This window comes from Neovison vison, chromosome 6 (assembly GCF_020171115.1).
Source record: "Neovison vison isolate M4711 chromosome 6, ASM_NN_V1, whole genome shotgun sequence".
In the NCBI taxonomy this organism is placed as follows: domain Eukaryota; kingdom Metazoa; phylum Chordata; class Mammalia; order Carnivora; family Mustelidae; genus Neogale; species Neogale vison.
Window position 1 is genome coordinate 69,274,282 of NC_058096.1, and position 20,415 is coordinate 69,294,696.

The 20,415-nt window shown below is 35.4% G+C and overlaps 1 protein-coding gene across 4 annotated transcripts in view; it reads left to right on the top strand.

Annotated features, from left to right (window-relative positions):
• The window catches only part of TRPC1 (transient receptor potential cation channel subfamily C member 1), a 73,182-nt gene that overhangs the window by 22,103 nt on the left and 30,664 nt on the right, over positions 1-20,415 (top strand). For all 4 annotated transcript variants that reach the window (XM_044251535.1, XM_044251537.1, XM_044251534.1 and 1 more), the window contains 3 exons: positions 25-227; positions 13,146-13,277; positions 16,780-16,975. In XM_044251535.1, coding sequence (XP_044107470.1) covers positions 25-227; positions 13,146-13,277; positions 16,780-16,975 — 531 coding nt within the window. The remainder of the gene's footprint in view (positions 1-24; positions 228-13,145; positions 13,278-16,779; positions 16,976-20,415) is intronic.

Sequence of the window (20,415 nt, forward strand, 5' to 3'; positions counted from 1 at the left end):
TACATTTATATAAATATTTTTCAGAAACTAATGGAACGAATTCAGAATCCTGAGTATTCAACAACTATGGATGTTGCACCTGTCATTTTGGCTGCTCATCGTAACAACTATGAAATTCTTACTATGCTGTTAAAACAGGATGTGTCTCTACCCAAGCCCCATGCAGTTGGCTGTGAATGCACGTTGTGTTCTGCAAAAAACAAAAAGGATAGCCTCCGACATTCCAGGTTAGAAAGTTAAGGTTTTGATAAATAGATGTGCAATTTACTAAGGTATATGTCAGTGAAATATTTGTTGTTTTTCTTTCTTTGTGGCTTTTAAGAAATGTACTGGAATGGCTTATGAAAGCTAAACTTCTAATTCCTTTGGTTAATATGAGTTTTACATTTTTTAGAAGCGTTTACTAAAAAAAAAAAAAAAAAGGAAGTGTTTACTAAATGATATGTAGTTAGGAAAAGCCTTCAAATTTGAATAAGGTTTACCTTATACTTCTGCTAGTGGGGCTTGGAGACACTATTTACTTTTTAAAAGCAGAGTTTATTAATCTAAGAGAATTTCCAAATAGTGGAAGGGGTGGAGATACCCCTCCTTATCTTATTCACAAGGAAATAAAAAGTATGTTCTATCTGACTAAATACTTAACTTGTTATACCTCTTTCTTCCCCTTTCACACAATATTTAAATCTTTTTCTCTTGCCTTTCTCCCCAGTCAAAAAAGTAAGAACAACTGAGGAGAAAATGAACAAGAAAGTATCCCAACTCAGACAGGCTGAGCAAGAGCACACACATGGGCATGTTGTATGAAGTTCTGGGCTAGACTTAAGAATCTCATTTTCAGCTTAAGTCTTCATATATATATTACCTGTGTAGTAATCAAATGTAGTTGAAATTACATCAAATATAACCTTTGCTATGGGAAATGTGGTCTGGAAGTCCTAAGCAGCCCCTTGACAAACTGTTTTTACAGTATGTGAAATTAGCCTTAAAGCTGCAAGCTATTCACCCTTACTCCTTCCTTACCTTAAGGCCAGATCTTTGGTGGATTGACAGATAGTCACAGATCCATAAATTGAGAAAGTCTTCTGGGAATCAACTTAATGTTTATTTGCAGAGGTTGAACTGGAAAGTTTTTTGGGGAGGGGGTTTAAGATCTTGTTGATAGTTAAGGCTATATCATTTAACTTTTTAGTTTTAAAATGACTAGTCTGTAAAATGACAAGCAGAAATGATCTTTAAGGCTTCTTCTAGTTTTAAAATCTTTTATCAATATTAAATATAAGTATTTCTAAATTGTATGCTTATTAAATATGTGTGTAGTTAAAGCAGCTGAGGTTGTAGGAATTGGGCCTAGAGAGAACACTAAGCCTGGTTCTGTTTCAGGTGGGGAAAAAGCTTTGTTCTGAAAGCTTTTAGAGGAGCTGGTGGCATGAGCTTGGTCTTTAGGTATGAATAAAAATAAAAAGAGAGACCCCTGGGTGGCTCAGTTGGTTAAGTCTTGGACTCTTGATTTTGGCTCAGGTCATGCTTTCAGGGTCATGAGATCGAGCCCCATGTTGGCTCTGTGCTCAGTGGGGAAATTTTCTCTTTTGCTACCTCCCTACCACACCCCTGCTCAAATAAATAAATAAGTAAATATATAAATAAATAAATCTTAAAAAAATAAAAAGGTTGTTTTATGCAGAAAGTACAGTATGTGGTTGTGGTTTATTTAGGGAACTCCAAATGGTATGGTGTATTTACAGAAAAGTTTGAGAGTTTATTGTTGATATTTGGGAAAACAGGGCAAATATCCTGGCTACAAGTCATTTCTTGGAATTGCTAAGTAGACTTCCTGAAGAAAAGAGGGTAACAACATGAGTAAAAAGAGATATGGGTGAAGGTTTTGGTGAAGTTGAAGAGCCAATATCCTGGCAATAAAGAAGTGAGGCAGTCTGTATAAAGTTACTGGTTTTTAAATTTTAGAGATGCTGAAGTTTCAGGTGATGATAAGATCGAGGGGCAGTAATTTTATTTTATTATTTATATATTTATTTTTAAAGATTTCGTGTATTTGAGAGACAGAGAGCACAAGCCAGGGGGTGGGAAGGGAGGTAGAGGAAGGCAGAGAAGCAGACTCCCCACTGAGCAGGGAGTTTTTTTTTTTTTTTATTTCAAAATCTATTTTATTGCAGCCAAAACAGTGGAATTAACTGTACATAATAAACTATTATATATATATATATATATATATACACACACACATTTTAAGTTATAGGGAATAAAGTTTATTTTGGCAGATAGTGTTAAACAAAATTAAAGTTGCATACATTAGTAACATAACTCAACATCCTTAATTTGGTATAAGTGTGACACATTTTCCTGTGTTCTACTAAATCACCATAACCTAAACTGCTTTATAAAACTGATGTGTTGAAATTTATCTTTACTGCTTTCGCTTACGCTCTGATTCCAAACAAAACTTTTCATAAGCTTCTTCTGTCTCTGGGTCCATCTCATCATCAATATCATCCAAGTATGGATCACCAGCCCCTGATAAATCTGTCCCATTTTCTTCATAATCTGGAAAAAAGTCTTCTCTTTCAAGTAACTCTTGGTATTTCTCTTGGTAATCTGGATCAGCCGTGGTGGTATCAGAGATATCAGAGGTATAAAATGTTGGTTCATTCATAAAATAGTTAGGATCATTTTCCGGTGTTGCTTCTCTGTATGTTGAGGTTGCATGAACTCTACCCCAGTTACTTGACTGGAGTTCTACAAGCTTCAAGAGCCTTTGTTTCACATCTCTGCTGCAATTTGCATCTAGGACAACATTTTCAAGACTCCAGGCTTGATCCTAGTATCCTGGGATCATGACTTGAGCCAAAGGCAGACCTTTAAGTGACTGAACCACCCAGGCATCCCTTAGGGGTGATTATTTTATCTTACTTTTTTTTATTATTGTTAAAATTTTTATATTTATTTGAGAGGGAATGAGAGAGAACACAGTGGGGTTAGGGGCAGTTGGAGAAGCAGACTCCCTGCTGACTCTGGAGTTCAAGGCAGCCGCTTAACCAACCCAGTCACTCAGACGCCCCAGGGGCCATAATTTTAAATGGGTAGGGAAGGGTTATGGACCATTGTAGTTTAGAAAAACATTTTCAGTAATTGCTGTGATTAGGTTTTAGTCTCAGTTATTCGATGTGTTGTGAAATTTCGAATAACTTTAAAGGAATATTTGAAATCTTTATTGTCTATCAAAGAAAGACAAAATTTTTAAAGAGTTGAGAAGTGCCTTGTTTAAACTGCATAGTGATTTTTATAGTTTTGAGTTTGAATGCCTGTAAGCCCAAAGTATACTCAACTTTACTCATATTATAACCTGCTTCACCCTTAAAAGCAATTGAACTTGTACAACTTGGCTAGAAAAGTAGGATTTGGCATTGAGAAAATCAGTGAACTATGAGGCTCTAGTAATACTAGTTTGAAAGCTATTTATTTATTTATTTATTTGACAGACAGAGATCACAAGCAGGTAGAGAGAGGGAGGGAAGCAGGCTCCCCGCTAAGCAGAGAGCCCAATGTGGGGCTCGATCCCAGGACTCTGGGATCGTGACCTGAGCTGAAGGCAGAGGCTTTAACCCACTGAGCCACCCAGGTGCCCCTGAAAGCTATTTATTTTAACTACACAAGTAATATGTGAATAAATCCTCAAATCTGTGTAAAAATTCTAAGTTTAATTTTGACCAATCTCAATTCTCCTCCTATCTCTGGAGCTAACCAGTATGATTAGTTTGAGGTTCTGTATTCTGCTCCTTAATGACTAGAAATCTAATTGGCTAGAAATGTGACTCTTAACTGTGGTGTTAGATTGGAAACTAGTCTACATCAATAGCCATCAATCAATGTTGAAGTTAGAAATTCCATCTCCTGATTTCTATCTATACAGAGTCCATTCAAGTTTCCTCTCCTAATTCATTAATTTTGCCTATATGTTATTAATCTTATTTCATCTACTCCAGTTTTTATGGTTGTCCAAATATTTAGGTTGAGCTATATGAAATTACTGTCTTAAAAGTATTTTGGACAATGTAGAATTTCATATTCCCATATTCTTCTTGGTGTGGATGAAACCAAAATCCCAGAAAGTTATGTAGAATATAATCACATAACTCTAAAGGCCTCAAAGAAAAAATTTTAAAGATTTATTTATTTATTTTAGAGAGAGAGAGAGAGAGAGAGCATGTGCACGTGAGTGGGGTTGGGGGGGTAGAGAGGCAGAGACAGAAGAAGAGAGAATCTTCAAGCTGACTCCCCACTGATCGTGGAGCCTGACTTGTGGCTTGATTCCAGGCCGCTGGGATGATGATCTGAGCCGAAAGCCAGAGTCGACCACTTAACTGACTGAGCCACCCAGGCATCCCCCCCGCCTTTTTCTTAAACAGAGATTGATGATTTGCAGTAAATGTACACAGGTGTAGTAAATATATACATGTGTATACTGTCACCAGAATCCAATATTCTGTCACTTCCATCACTGAAAGAAGTTCTGTATACCCATTTGTAGTCAATCCCTGCTCCCATTCCTAGCTCCAAGCAACCACATATCTTTTTCTGTCTATACCCCATAGTTTTTTCTTTTCTAGAAATTTCATATAAATAGAATCATAAAATATATTGACTTATGTCTCTAGCTTCTCTTGCTTAGCATAGTACTTTGAGGTTCTTTCATATTGCATTTATCAGTAGTTTATTCCTTTTTTTTTTTAAATGTGATGTTGCTTTTTTTTTTTTTTTTTTTAAGATTTTATTTATTTATTTGACAGACAGAGATCACAAGCAGGCAGAGAGGCAGGCAGAGAGAGAGGGGGAGGCAGGGAGCCCGATGTGGGACTCGATCCCAGGACCCTGAGATCATGACTTGAACTGAAGGCAGAGGCTTTAACCCACTGAGCCACCCAGGTGCCCCAGTTTATTCCTTTTTATTGTTGAGTAGTATATCATTGTAAGGATGAATCTTTTGTTTATACATTCACTAGTTGATGGATATTTGCGTTGTTTCTAGTTTTTGGCAGTGAACATTCACCTATAAGTCTTTTTATGGACATTTTTTTTTTTTTAATTTCTGTTAGGTAGATACCTAGGAGTGGAATTTCTGGATTGTATATTAAGTGTATGTCTAATTTTTTAAGTAACTGCTAAACTGTTTTCCAAAGTGATTGTAGCATTTTACATTCTCACTGTGATATGTGATGCTTTCAGTTCCTCCACATGGTCACCAACTTTATATTGTTATTTTTTTTGATCTTAGCCATTTTAGCAGAAGTATAGTAGTATCTCATTGTGGTTTTAATTTGCATATCCCTTATGCCTTATAATATCAAGCATCTTATCATGTGTTTATATGACATTAATCTATGTTCTTTGATGAAGTGTCTACTCAGACTCTTAACTGTAGAGAACAAACTGAGGGTTGCTAAAGGGGAGGTGGGCAGGGGGATGGGTTAAATGGGTGATGGGTATTAAGGAAGGCCCTTGTGATGAGCACTGGGTGTTTGTTTGTTTTTTTAAGATTTTTATTTATTTTTGTGCGCACGCACGAGAGAGAGATTGAGTACAAGCAGGGGGAAGGGCAGAGGGAAAAGCAGACTTCCTATGGAACAGGGAGCCCAATATGGGACTCGATGCCAGGACCCCAGGATCATGATTCAAGTGGAAGGCAGACACCCAACCAACTGAACCTCCCAGGAGCCCAGAGCATTGGGTGTTATATGTAAGCAATGAATCTCTAAATTCTACTTCTGAAACTAATAATATACCATACGTTAGCTAATTGGAATTTAAATAAACAAAATAAAATGAGGTAATGTAGGTCTTTCATCTATCATCTTTTTTTTTTTAAATTTTTTTATTTTTGCTAGGCTGTGTGCTTTACATTTCAAATAAAGTTTAGAATGAGTTATCAATTTTTACAAAAATACTTGCTTGGGTTTTTAAGAGGGGTTCCATTAAACCAATTTGGAGAGAATTGCCATTTTAATAATATTAATCTTTCAACCTATGAATATGGTGTATCTCTCTATTTTATCAGACCTTCCTAATTACTTTCAGCAATGTTTTCTAGTCTTCAGTGTATTGATCTTGTGCTTTTCTTTTTTTTTTTACAATTTATTCCTAAGTATTTTATTTGTTTTGATAATGTTGCACATGAATTGCTTTCTTAATTTCATTTGCAGATGGTTTGTTGCTAGTATATAGAAATAAAACAGATTTTTTTGTATACTGGTTTTGTATCTTGTTTTTCCTAAACTCATTTATTCTAATAGGGCTTTTTGTTTGTTTGCTTTTTAGTTTCCTAAAGATTTTTTTATATATAAGATTATATGTTCTCAAGTAGAGGAAGTTTTAGTCCTTTTCCAGTCCTTAGTCCTTCATTTTTCTTGCCTTATTGCACTGGCTAGAACCTCCAGTGTGATATTGAATGTAAGTTAGTAAGGGTGAATATCCTTGCCTTAAGATTCGTGGTTCTGGAGTTTCTATTTGGAGTTTTCTGTTTATAGTATCATAGGAAATAGGTTTACTGCCCTAAAGATCTCCTACATTACACTTAGTTAGCCCTCCTTTACCCCCAAATCCCTGGCAAACACTACATTTTTTTTTTAAACTGTCTCTGGTTTTAACTTTTCTCTGTAATGTCATATGATTGGAATAATATAGTTCATAACCTTTTTGTATTGGCTTCTTTCACTTAGGAATATGCATCTAGGTTTCCTTCATGTGTTTTCATGGATTGATATTACATTTCTTTTTAACACTGAATAATATTTCATTGTACAGTTTATCTGTTCACCTATTGAAAGACAGCTGATTGCTTCTAAGTATTGGAAGTTATAAATAAAGCTGTTATAAACATTCATGTACAGGTTTTTGTGTAGACATAAGTTTTCAACTTAATTAGATAAATATCAAGAAGTGTGATTGCTGGATCATAAGGTAAGAATATAAGAAACTTCCAAACTGTCTTGCAAAAGTACCTGCACTTCAGCATTCCCACCAACAATGAATGAAGTTCATGTCGTTCCATATCCTGATCAGCATTTGATACTGTCAGGGTTGAATTTTAGCCTTTCTAATGTGTGTGTATTGATATGGTATCTCATTGTTGCTTTAATTGCCATTCCCTAGTGATGTATGATGTACATTTCTATATGCTTACTTGCCATCTGTATATCTTCTTTTGTGAGATGTCTGTTCAGATCTCTTGCCTATTTTCTAATTGGATTGTTTTCTTATTGTTGTGTTTTAAGAGTTTTTTATGTAATTTATATGCAGGGTCCTTTCTCAGATACGTTTTTTGCAAATATTTTCTCACAGCCTGTGGCTTGTCTTTTTATTCTTTTAATTCATGGGTTATTTCAAACTGTGCTGTTGTACTTTCACATATTTTGGGATTTCCCAGATTTCTTTCTTCTGGTGATTTCTAATTTAATTTCTAAATTAATTATTTATTGGAGGATACTGTATTTTAAAAATAGCTTAATTGAGGAAAAACTGCGTGGCCCAGTCAGTTAAGTAGCTACCTTCAGCTCAGGTCATGATCCCAGCACTGATATGGAGCCCTGGATTGGGTTCCCTGCTCAGTAGGGAGTCTGCTTCTTCCTACCCCACTCTTGCATTCTTGCTCGCTCTCTCTCTCCTTCTCAAATAAATAAATAAAATCTTTAAAAAGTAACTTTATTGAGATATAATTTGAAATATAATTCATATATTTTGAAATTCACCCTTTTATAATATTCATGAAGTTATACATTGACCATCATTACCTAATTCCAGAACCTTTCATCCCATCCAGAAGAAACACTATACTCATTACCAGTTACTCTTGAAACCCCTGGAAACCACTGAATTTACTTTCTGTTCTTATGGGTTTGCCTCTTCTGAGTATTTCATATAAATTGCATCTTTAAAGTTCTTATTGATTATTTGCTTATCTTTTTGGAGAGGTCTATTCAAATCCATTTCCTAGTTTTTTAATTGGTTATCTGCTTTTTTATTTGTTGAATTATAAGAGTTGTTTGTTTGTTTTATATCCTGGATACAAATCCCTCATCAGATACATGATTTGTAATTTTTTTTTCACATTCTATCAGTTATCTTTTCACTTTTTCGATGGTGTACTTTGAAACACAGAAGTTTTAAAGAAGCTTGGGTGGCATCCAGTTGACCTCTTTTTGGTATTATAGCTAAGAAATCATTGCTTAATTTGGAGAAGGTACTTTTTATCATTTCATTCTTTAAAGAAATGTTAAGACTAGTTCTATGGCCTACCATATAATTTGACATGGACAATATTATATGTACTCTTGAAATAATACTCTTGAATATTCTGTGTACTCTTGGAGTGAGCATTCAATAAACTTCATTCAATCATATATTCTTTCATAGTATTTGAATCTTCCTTATCCCTCTGGTTTTCAATCTATTTAGTCTATCAATTTCTGGGAGAGGAATTCTCAATCTCAGAATGTATCAGAATATATAATTTATCCTTGTCAGATGGAATGTCCTGTCAGTGTCTAGTTGGTTGCTTAATTCTTTTCTTTCCTTGTTGATCTTTTGTCTAGTTCTATTCACTTTTGAAAATGGGGTGTTAGGGCGCCTGGGTGGTTCAGTGGGTTAAGCCGCTGCCTTCGGCTCAGGTCATGATCTCAGGGTCCTGGGATCGAGTCCCGCATCGGGCTCTCTGCTCAGCCGGGAGCCTGCTTCCCTCTCTCTCTCTCTCTCTGTCTGCCTCTCCGTCTACTTGTGATCTCTCTCTGCCAAATAAATAAATAAAATCTTAAAAAAAAAAAAATGGAAAATGGGGTGTTAAAAGTGTTATTGTTCAGTTGTCTATTTTTCCATTTCTATTAATTTTCTCTTCATGATTTTGGTGCTCTGTTGTTAGTTACAAATATGTTTATAAATGTTATATCTTCTTTGATTGACATTTTATCATTATAAAATGTCCCTCTTTATTGCTAGTAATATTTTTTTGGTTTATTTTAAAGTCTGATACTAGTATAGCTTTTCCAGCTTTCCTGTGGTTGCGGTTTGCATGGTATATCTTTTTCCAGACTTTTACTTTCAGTCTATTTGTATCTTTGAATCTAAAGTGTATCTCCTATAGACAACATAGAGTTAGATTATGCTTTTTTAAAATTTCGTCTGACATCATCTGCCTTTTTATTTTTTTAATTTTTTTACTTTTTAAAGATTTTATTTATTTATTCGACAGACAGATCACAAGTAGTCAGAGAGGCAGGCAGGACCCTGGGATCATGACCTGAGCGGAAGGCAGAGGCTTTAACCCACTGAGCCACCCAGGCGCTCCCAACATCTGCCTTTTAATTGGATTATTTAAACCATTTACATTTAATGTTCTTAATATAGTTGTAAATATGTCATTTTGCCTTTTGTTTTCCACATGTCTCCTCATTTGTTTCCTTTGTGTCTTACATCTTTCTTGTTCCTCTATTTCTTCATTAGTGCTTTTTTTTGCATTGAGTGTATATTTTCTAATTGGCATTTTAATATCATTAATAAATTACTTATCTTTTCCATCCTTTTAATGGTATTGTTATTATACATATTTCATCTATAAACCCAACAACATATTGTTGTTTACTTTATTGTCAACCTACATATTGTATACTTTACTGTCATCATTTCTTTAGTCTATTACAGCTGTAGTCCTGTCCCCTTATTTTGTGCTGTTACTGGTGATTACATTATACATGTATTACATTTCTCTGTGTTATTATAGGCCAAATGATACATGGTATACATATTACTTTTTTAAAGATTATTTATTTATTTAAGGGAGAGGGGGAGAGAGAATCTCAAGCAGATTCTACACTGAGCATGGAGCCTGATATGGGACTGGATTTCATGATCCTGAGATCATGACCCAAGCCGCCATTGCATGGAGCACTGGGTGTGGTACATAAACAATGAATTCTGGAATACTGAAAAGAAATAAAATAAAATAAAATGAAAAAAAAAAAAGAGTCTGATGCTTAACTGACTGAGCTACCTAGATGCCCTTATATAATTGCTTTTTAAATCAGTTAAGAGGCAAGAGAAATAGACATTTATAGTGTCTTTTATAATTACATAACTACTTTTACTTTTCTTTTTGTTCATGTGGATTTGAATTATCATCTTGGATCACTTGCTTTCAGCCTAAAGAACTTTCTTTAGTATTTCCTGTAAGGCAGGTCTGCTAGGAATGTTATTCAATCAGTCTTTATCAGGCAAAGTTCTTATTTTGCCTTTACTTTTGCATAATAGATTTGCTGGTTATAGGATTTTTGTCTGATGGTTGTTTTGGGTTTTTTTTTTTTTCCTTTGAGAGCTTTGAATATTTTATCCTATTGTTTTGACTGAGAAGTCTGCTGTTGGTCTTACTGGGATTTCCTTGTAAACACCTCATCACTTTCCTCTTGTTGCTTTCAAGATTTTTTCCCTGCCTTTGACTTTCAGCGTATTTACCATGATGTTTCTGTTTGTGAATCTCTTTGCATTTGTCCTACTTGGAATTTGTTGAGTTTCTTGGATGTGCAGGTTATTGTTTTTCAGTAAATATAGTAAGTTGTTAGCCATTATTTTTGCAAATATTTTTTCTTCTCTTCTCTCCTGGTATGTACCCATTGTGAGTATGTTCTTGTATTTAATAGTTTTACATATCTCTGTGAATTTCTGTTCATTTTTCCTCATTCTTTTTCTTCTCTTTAGTCTTTGGCTTGCATAATCTCTATCAATATATCTTCAAGTTTGGTAGTTCTTTCTCCTGCCATTTCAGATCTACTTTTGAGCCCTGCATTATTTTGCTAAGGCTATCATAATAGGATACCACTGGGTGACTTAAACAACAGAAACTTATTGTCTTACAATTCTGGAGCCTAGGAATCCAAAATCAAGGTAGGGCAGTGTTGTTTTATTCTGAGGGTTGTGAAGGAGGATTCTGTTCTGGGCCTTTTGCTGGATGATTTTAATGAAGTCTATTTTCCCCCTCTGTTGTTGCTCCTTAGTGAGGCACAGCTTGACTCTTTTTTGCACATCTAATATTTCTTTGCTTGAAATCTGGACATTCTAGTATATATTGTAGAAACTCCAAATACTGTTGTACTTTCTAAGATTTTTAAAAATTACTATTATTTTTCTGGCCTGAAAAGTCTGTCTCCCTGTGATATATAATCATAGATCTCTGTGCCTGTTTTAGTTTTTGATTCTTATTTTTTAAAAAGATCTATTTATTTTAAAGAGAGAGCATGCATGTGAGTGGAAAGGGAGAGGCAGAGGGGAGAATCTTCAAGCAGACTCCTCGCTGAGTGCAGAGCTGGTGCCGGGGCTCCATCCCACAACTCATGAGATCATGACCTGATCTGAAACCAAGAGTTGGATCTTAACTGACTGAGCCACCTAGGCACCCCTGATTATTTTTATTTTTTAGCCTTGATTCCTAAGGGTCATTTCAGGATCTATATAGGTGAGCCACTGTTTTGGGTAGAGTTTATGTTAATACACTTTGAGCCTATAAAAGAGTTCTACTGTCTCCTGATGAGTCTCTGGGTTAGTTGGGGAATGCAGACAAACAATAAACTGGGAAAATGTATTTAAAATACTTTGACTAGACAGAGGGCTAATTTCTTTGATATGTAGATCTTACAAATTGATTTTAAAAAATAAACAATTATCAGAAAAATAGGCTAATGAAAATGAACAGGAGTTTACAGAAGTAGTATAAATGGATAGTAAACAGGAAAGGATGCTTAAGCTTTTTAAGAAATTCACATAAAATTCCATTTTTCATTCATGAAAGTGGCAAAATAATGATGTAGGGGGAAATGAGCTCTCCTTAGTGTTTTAGAAGCATCTATTAGAATTTAAGATACATATGCCATTTTATGCAGCAATTCTAAGTGTGCAAAGAACATATGAACTGAAGAATATTCATTGCTGTGTTATTTATAGAAGTAAAAAATTAGAAGCAACTGAAATTTCCATTTTTGGAGATCTGATGAGCTGCTGTCAAATGGGAAACCATCCAGTTTGGGGGAAAAAAAAAATGTCATGACTCTATATGTAGTAACATAGAAAAAGTTGTTCCTTTATATAATATGTCTGATTATATTTGTGTGTGAATTGAAAATAATAAGGATATTCATAATTCTCTGTAATTTGACTATTCTTAGAGGAGTAGAGTTGGTGGAAGGAGGAGAATTGGGGACCATCATATTTCTAAATGGCTTTATTTGTTTATTTATTTACTTACTTAATTTCACAGAGAGAAGAGAGCACACACGTGAGAGCACAAGCAGGGGAAACAGTAGGCAGAGGGAGAGGTAGAGGGAGAAGCAGGCTTCCTGCTGAGCAGGGAGCCTGATACAGGGGTCAGTCTCAGGACCCAGGATCATGACTTGAGCTAAAGGCAGACACTTAACTGACTGAGCCACCCAGGCACCCCTAAAACTGCTTGCTTTTTTTTTAATAACAAGCATGTATTAAATTTATGTTTGGAAGGAAATATACATTATATAATATCTACTAAATTTATAAATTAAAAATTATATGTTTATAAATGAAAGATTTATTGCAAAAATTTTCTGGTGTGCTTCTTATTTAGGTATTGAATATGAACCATAACTAGTTTACAGAAGGTAAAGTGGTATGCTTTCCATTATCTAGAGATTATACATAAATGAATGATTTCATTCCTAAGGTTTGAAACATCTTTAAAAAACAACCTGGTTGAAAAAAATAATAACCTGGTTGAATGAGTCATGTGTTATATATATCTTGTGTATTAATGTAGTCTTATCACTGAGGAAGGAAAAATTTAATAACCATTCACATCATATTCAAAATGTATTAGCTATTAGCCTATTCCACTTAAAATAATATTGGTTCAAGAATAGAAATTTTTTAATTAAATTGGATTGAAAAATACAAAGACTTATTTTTTAAGTCTATGTAGTATATCCTATAATAACTATATTATAGTTGTTTTGTTTTCTTTTAATTTTATAGTACTTTAATTTTAAATTTATGAAAATTATAGGTTGAAAATACTAATTATATGTGTATAATCCATTTATTTTACATTATGGAATCAAAATTTATCACAGGTTTCGTCTTGATATATATCGCTGTTTGGCCAGTCCAGCTCTAATAATGTTAACGGAGGAGGATCCAATTCTGAGAGCATTTGAACTTAGTGCTGACTTAAAAGAATTAAGTCTTGTGGAGGTGGAATTCAGGTGAGAATGAGTGGAAATTGTAAATTATATCCTTTTTTCCAGAATCTCTTTAGCCTGAGTTTTTTTTTTTTCCATAAACCAAATTCATGTTTATATTTATTTACTTTTGATCCAAGATGACCAGACCTTGCTGCCACTTACCTGGGATTTTCCTTCAGTCTCAGTGGATTAGACCTTGATGTTACTTAGGTCACTCTTTCCCCACCTGCCCTTTGCCATTTGTTGAATGTTGCCAAAGGAGTTCTAAGTGAAGAGTAGGGGGAGTGGCAGCCTTAAGCAAGAGCAAATTTATAACTGTTCTCTATTCTACCTCCCCTTATTCTCAGATTCTATAGTCATCCTGAGAGCTTGGTCCTTCATAACTTTCAGAAGCATGTAGAATGCTTTCTGTGTTTCAGGAACGTTCCATACACACAGACATAGTCTGTTTTCACTGTTTGGTGAGATTTTTCTATTAGGAAACACATAACATGTAGATATAAAAATAAATACTACTGATTAAGAGGGATGAATCCCATTCTGAGTTTTTTTCTGAAATGAAGAGTTGAATGTAATTTTGACACAAAGAATCATCGTTTATCAATTTCTCTTAGAGAGTTAAGTTGGGACAATAGAAAAAGGCTTTGGAAAAAGAAGCTATTACATAAAAATGAAAAACTGCTGATTAAGAGGGATGAATCCCATTCTGAGTTTTCTTCTGAAATGAAGAGTTAAATGTAATTTTGACATAAAGAACCATTGGTATCAATTTCCCTTAGAGAGTTAAGGTGGGGGAACAAAAAAAGGCTTTGGGAAAAGTAGCCTATTAAACTACTAATTTAAACATTAAAAAAATGAAGGTCCTTAGAAAATTATATTTCTAAGACTTGAGGAAAATCTTTGAGACTTTCCCTTATTTTAAAGTATCCCTTGTGCCCTCTGAAAGAGAGATTGATCATTTCTTGATAGTTCCTGCTGGAAGGTTTCTGGGGTGCAGGTTACACCTATCTCTACCTTTCCTTTTCTGTCTAGCTGCTCTGGGAGGTGCCCCCTCTTTGCATTGCACTCCTCTAGTGACTTGACAAGATGGAAAGATTCAGACTTCTTCCTGGAAGGGTGACAAGAAGCTTGCAATTTTCTTTTGCCTTAATAACAGTTTATAGTGTGTTTTTGATAGCTGAGTTCTAGAAACTTTTTAAATAACCTGTTCATAAGTTTTTAGGTATGGAACTCCTGTATTTCAATTTGGATAAGTTAAATTTTATTTTATTTAAACTCGATTGAACACAAAGTATATACTTCAAGAAAAACATAAGACATGGTTAAAATGTAACTTGTTGGTACTTTTAACTTTATTAGCATATGAGGCTGTTATAAAGTTATTCCTTTTAATTCTAAAGAACTTATTATTATAACCTTATAATTGGAGTTCTCAGTTACCATATAAAGTAGAATTCATTCAGCTCCTTCCAAAAAGGATTTGAAGCAACTGCTATGATTATTCTGTAATCATCGGATAATAAAGTTAGATTTTGAACATAGATCATAAAATCCATTTACTTTAATTCCATTTTTAAAAAATTATTTATTTATTTGAGAGAGAGACCGAGATAATGAGAGAGAGCACACAAGTGAGGAGGAGAGGGAGAAGCAGGCTCCTTGCTGAGCAGGGAGCCCGATGTGGGGTTCGATCCCAGGACCCTGAGATCGTGACCTGAGCCGAAGGCAGACGCTTAACCAACTAAGCCACCCAGGTGCCCCCAATCCCCTTGTTTTTATAGACAGGGAAAGTGACGTATATAGGTTAGATATTTTACTGATAAGCAGCATCTAATTAGGAACAGAGTTAGCAAGAATTGTAACTAGAACATAGGACTCCTGGCTTCTAGTCCTCTATATTTCCACCTAAACTATACATAGCCACTTATTAGTCTTATAATAATTTGTTAAAGATTAAGAAAATTAGATAAATAAAATATATTAATTTACTGAATTCAGTGGTCTGTCAGTGTTTACCTAAAGATGAGACCTCTTTGTAATAATACATACTTTTGATGAATATTCTCATCTGTAATTGGATTCCTAGACTAAGAAGCAGTAATACTTCATTTGTTAAAGAAATATAATTGCTTATTTTTTTTAAGTAGTTTTGGTTATGTAGTAAATCCAAAGAATAGATAGAAAAATGTTAGCCTCTAAGGAAAAGTTTTTAATTCTTTGAGTGATAATTTTCTGTTCATGGAAAATCCCATTATATAGATGATTAACCATTGGGAAATTTTTCTGTTTTTCTCTTTCCCAGTAAGGAGCAAAAAACTGAAGGGCGCCTGGGTGGCTCAGTGGGTTAAGCCTCTGCCTTCAGCTCAGGTCATGGTCTCAGAGTCCTGGAATCGAAGCCCGCATCGAGCTCTCTGCTCAGTGGGGAGCCTGCTTCTCCCTCTCTCTCTGCCTGCCTCTCTGCCTAATTGTGATCCCCCTCTCTCTCTGTCAAATAAATAAATAAAATCTTTTAAAAAAGAGAGAAAAAAATGGAATAAAAATTATTTTCTGAATCTGACCCCAATTGACTCATATTTATACCTATCTAACTTTATTTTCGAGTTATTACACTCAGACATAATTTTAATATAACTGATGTTCTTAAAGAGAATTATCTGCTAAAACTTCTCAGTTTCTCACAAGTTTGTTGATATAGGCCTGTCTTTTTCTTCCCCCAAAGGTTTTATTTATTTATTTGATAGGGAGAGAGAGCGAGCGCACAAGCAGGGGGAGCAGCAGGCAGAGGGAAAGGGAGAAGCAGCCTCCCCAAGATGTAGGGAGCCCAACGCGAGGCTCTATCCCAGGACCCTGGGATTATGACGTCAGCCATAGGCAGTTACCCTACCAACTGAGCCACCCTGGCACCCCGATTTAGGCCCGTCTTTAATCAGCAGTTAAATCCTAAGTTTCAGGGAATAGTGGTTATGAAAGAAAATTCTTTACTAGGAATATTTCAGCGTCTTTTCTTTCCAACTTGAATTTTATTCAAACAAACACTTTAAAAGTGAATGAGAATACTATTTTAATATCAAAAGTAGCATATATCATGTTGTAGACAATTATTGAAAACAACTCTCATTAAAAATTACATATTAATATTTATTGGATAGCAGTATTATTATCTATTGTTTAGATGAGTAATGTGAAAGAAGTTTTACGTCAGACAGAGAATAATGGCAAATGAGTTAATAGCTGGTTGGAAACTATAAACAGAATTTCTAGGAATATCAGTATGTATAAGGAAATACTGTACTCTCTAAAATTATCCGTGTGAGCACAGGGAATATAATTGTGTTACAGTTTCCCCCAAAGCTGTAGAGAATTTATGCACCAGTAGCTTCTTTTGACCATCAGCACAAATGACTTCAGATTTTGAAGAGCCCTGTCAGAATTAAAATGTTACTGAGTAAGTAATTTTCTTTGAAAAGAACTTAATTAGAAGCTGGAAGTGACATTTCTAATAATAAACTGTTGCATTTTGCAGGAATGATTATGAGGAACTAGCCCGACAATGTAAAATGTTTGCTAAAGATTTGCTTGCACAAGCACGGAATTCACGAGAATTGGAAGTTATCCTAAACCATACATCTAGTGATGAGCCTCTTGACAAACGGGGATTACTAGAAGAAAGAATGAATTTAAGTCGTCTAAAACTTGCTATCAAATATAACCAAAAGGAGGTATGAGGCTATCTGTGATATATATATATTATTTCCAGGGTGCCTAGGTGGCACAGTTGGTTAAGTGTCTGACTCTTAGTTTCGGCTCAGGTCGTGATATCAGGTTCATGAGATAAAGCCAGCCTCCTTGCTCAGTGTGAAGTCTACTTGGGGTTTTTTTCTCCCTTTCCCTCTACCTTTCCTTCTACTACTCTCTCTCTCTCTCTCTCTAAAATAGATAAATAAATCTTTTAAAAAGAGAATTATTTCCTCCATAGTAGTATAGTGGTTCAGGGCAATTAATTGAGAATTAAAGATATGTACTCTACCATCACTTTTCTAAAAAGGTTATTTATTTATTCAAGAGAGAGAGCGAGAGCATGAACGGGTTGAGGGTTAGAGGGAGAGGGAGAAGCAGACTCCCTGTTGAGCCAGGGAGCCCAATGTGGGGCTCGATTTCAGGACCCTGGAGTCATGACCTGAGCTAAAGGCAGATGCTTACCTGACTGGACCATCCAGGCACCCCAAGGGTGGCATTAAGCAAATACTCAATAAATGGCAGTTGCTATTATTATTACTATTTTGGTTCAGGGACAGTTTTACTACTTTCCTTTTTTAAGAAAAAATTGAAGTATTGTTGATACAAGTTGTTTTTAACAATTAATTTTAATTATAATAATAATAATGTTAATTTAGTATTTTTGCCAAATAGTAGCTATTTAAATAAGATCTTGTGTGGTAAGTACTTTCATAATGATGGTTCTATCTTGTATTTTGTCTGTCGTAGGTTTGTTTTGTTGATTTGGTTACAAATGGCGCTTTCTATAGTACCTTTCTGTTTAAACATAAAGTATCAGATGCTGTTTCCTGGTTCTTATTTCTTAACTCACTGAAGCCCAAAGGTGGAGAGGCCCATGATGTGATAACTAAATTCAATTTGATTCTACTGGCATCATCATTTCCTATTAAGGGAAATACCTATTTCTACTCCCCACACATACACACACACACACACACACACACACACACACACACACACACGGTGCGCACACACACACACACACACACATGATACATGATTCAGGAACTTGAAGAAGGAAGGTATGCATTTTAAATTTTATTTTTTGAGATAATTTACTAAACACAGGTGTTTGTGTGTAGGTAATGATACTAGCTGATAGTATGAGGTATTGGTAAATGATACTTTTAAGGTATTTTTTTCTAAGACCCATTATTTTTTTTTTAAGATTTTTTATTTATTCATTTGACAGAGAGAGATCACAAGTAGGCAGAGAAGCAGGCAGAGAGAGAGGAAGGGAAGCAGGCTCCCTGCTGAGCAGAGAGCCCGATGTGGGACTCGATCCCAGGACCCTGAGATCATGACCTGAGCCGAAGGCAGTGGCTTAACCCACTGAGCCACCCAGGCGCCCCGACCCATTATTTTTTTTAAAAAGGTTTGATTTATTTATTTTAGTGAGAGAGAGCACGAGCACAAGCAGGGGAAAGGGCAAAAGGAGAGGGACAAAGAGACACCACAACTATCGCAGGGCTCATTCTCCCTACCCTGAGATCATGACCTGAACTGAACTCGTTGGACATTAAGCCAGCTGAGCCACCTAGATGCCCCTAAGGCCCATTATTTTTATTATTAATATAGATGTTGGAGTAAAACTTGGTTATCAGATTTGTATTAATATAAAAATGTGACCTGAGACATATAATGGTAGAAGGCAAGATACAGAACTTCTGGTGCTAGGAGCAGAATTTTTTATTATTTTGGTTGAAAATTTGAGCCTCACAATGGTTTGTGAGGAAATTGGTACAGGAATTTTAAGATGTTTATTTTAATATTACCTACATAGTATATCACCTACCCAGATTTCTGGTTTCAAATCTTATACTTTTTCTAATACTCTAAGGTTCTTGATTAAGATAAAATATCTATGGGGCACCTGGGTGGCTCAGTCATTAAGTGTCTGCCTTTGGCTCAGGTCATGGTCCCAGGGTCCTGGGATCAAGCCCCACACTAGGCTCCCTGCTTGTCAGGAGGCCTGCTTTGCCCTCTCCCACTCCCCCTGCTTGTGTTCCCTCTCTTGCTGTGTCTCTCTGTCAAATAAATAATAAAATCTTAAAAAAAAATAAAAGGAAAACATTTATAGAAAAAAATTAAACACAAGAATTTGGATCAGTGTAACATTAGATTATAAATCAACAACATACCTGTGTGCTTAAAAAGCAACTATAGCACTAATGTGTGTAAATAGAAACAATATAGAACACCTGATAAAATTGTCCTCTAATACACATTTTGACTACATCTTAGGTTAATTTATTTACTTCCGTGCTCTACGACTTAAAATAGACATGAAATACTATTAAATGATGGAATAAAGAGATAGCAAGTTACAAAATCAACTTAAGTGATTGGGAAAAGAAAGCCCAAAGAAAGGTGGAAAGACCTGAGATTATCCTGGTTAGGGAAGGCAAAACTAAGAGCCAGTTTCCTAATGATTGAGATATATCACCCTGAGGACTAACAGATGTAACCAAATGTTCCATTCTAAGGAAGATGCAAGAAAAGGAAAGAAGAATTAGTAGTAATATTTTTATTTGAAAGGAAAATACTCTGTAATTTTAAGGATGCATGAAAATGTAGTTTTTTAAGCTAGATTTCTAGATATGATCAAAGGGGAGGATAATGTCTTCCCAAAGTTGGTAGACTTTGTTTAGGTAATCTGCCCTGGATAACAATTCCTGACAATCAGTGGCATAAAACAGTATTTCATAATCATTTATAATAATTTCATAATCATTTTATTCTGCTCTTGGATTGTGTAGGCCAGGAATTAGGAAAGGGCACAGCAAGCATAGATAATTTGTCCTTGATTCACTGTGTCTAGGGTCTCAGCTGGAGGTCGCTCAGATGACTGGGGGCACAGTCATGTGGAGGCTTCTTCACTCAAATGTCTGGTGTCTGAGCCAGCAGCTGAAGACCAGCAGGGAGCTCTCCAGTGGGCTGAGTGGATGAATTGAGGGTTGGCCTCCTGAGCAGTTACTACTGGAATCATGGAAGGGCATGGTCATTATGGTGGGTTGACTGTGAGGAGATGGTCTAAGAAGCTTCCGAGGGCTGCCCAGAGTGCCTACATGTAGCCTGGGCTTCCTCACAGCATAGTAGCTTTGGGTAGTAGGATGCTTTATATGACAGATAATGGCATCAAAACCAGGTGTTAATCAAACAAGGTGGAACCTGCATAGCCTTTTAAAACCGACCCTTAGAAGGCACATGGTATCACTTCTCCCCGAATTTACTGATTAAACCAATCACAGCTTTGTTGAATTGAAGGGTATGAAACATGATAACCCACCTCTTGATGAGAGGAGTAGCAAAGAATTTGTATCATTGTTTTAAAACCAACATAGACCTAAAACATTTCTAGTTGAAATCTTGTCCTTCAAAT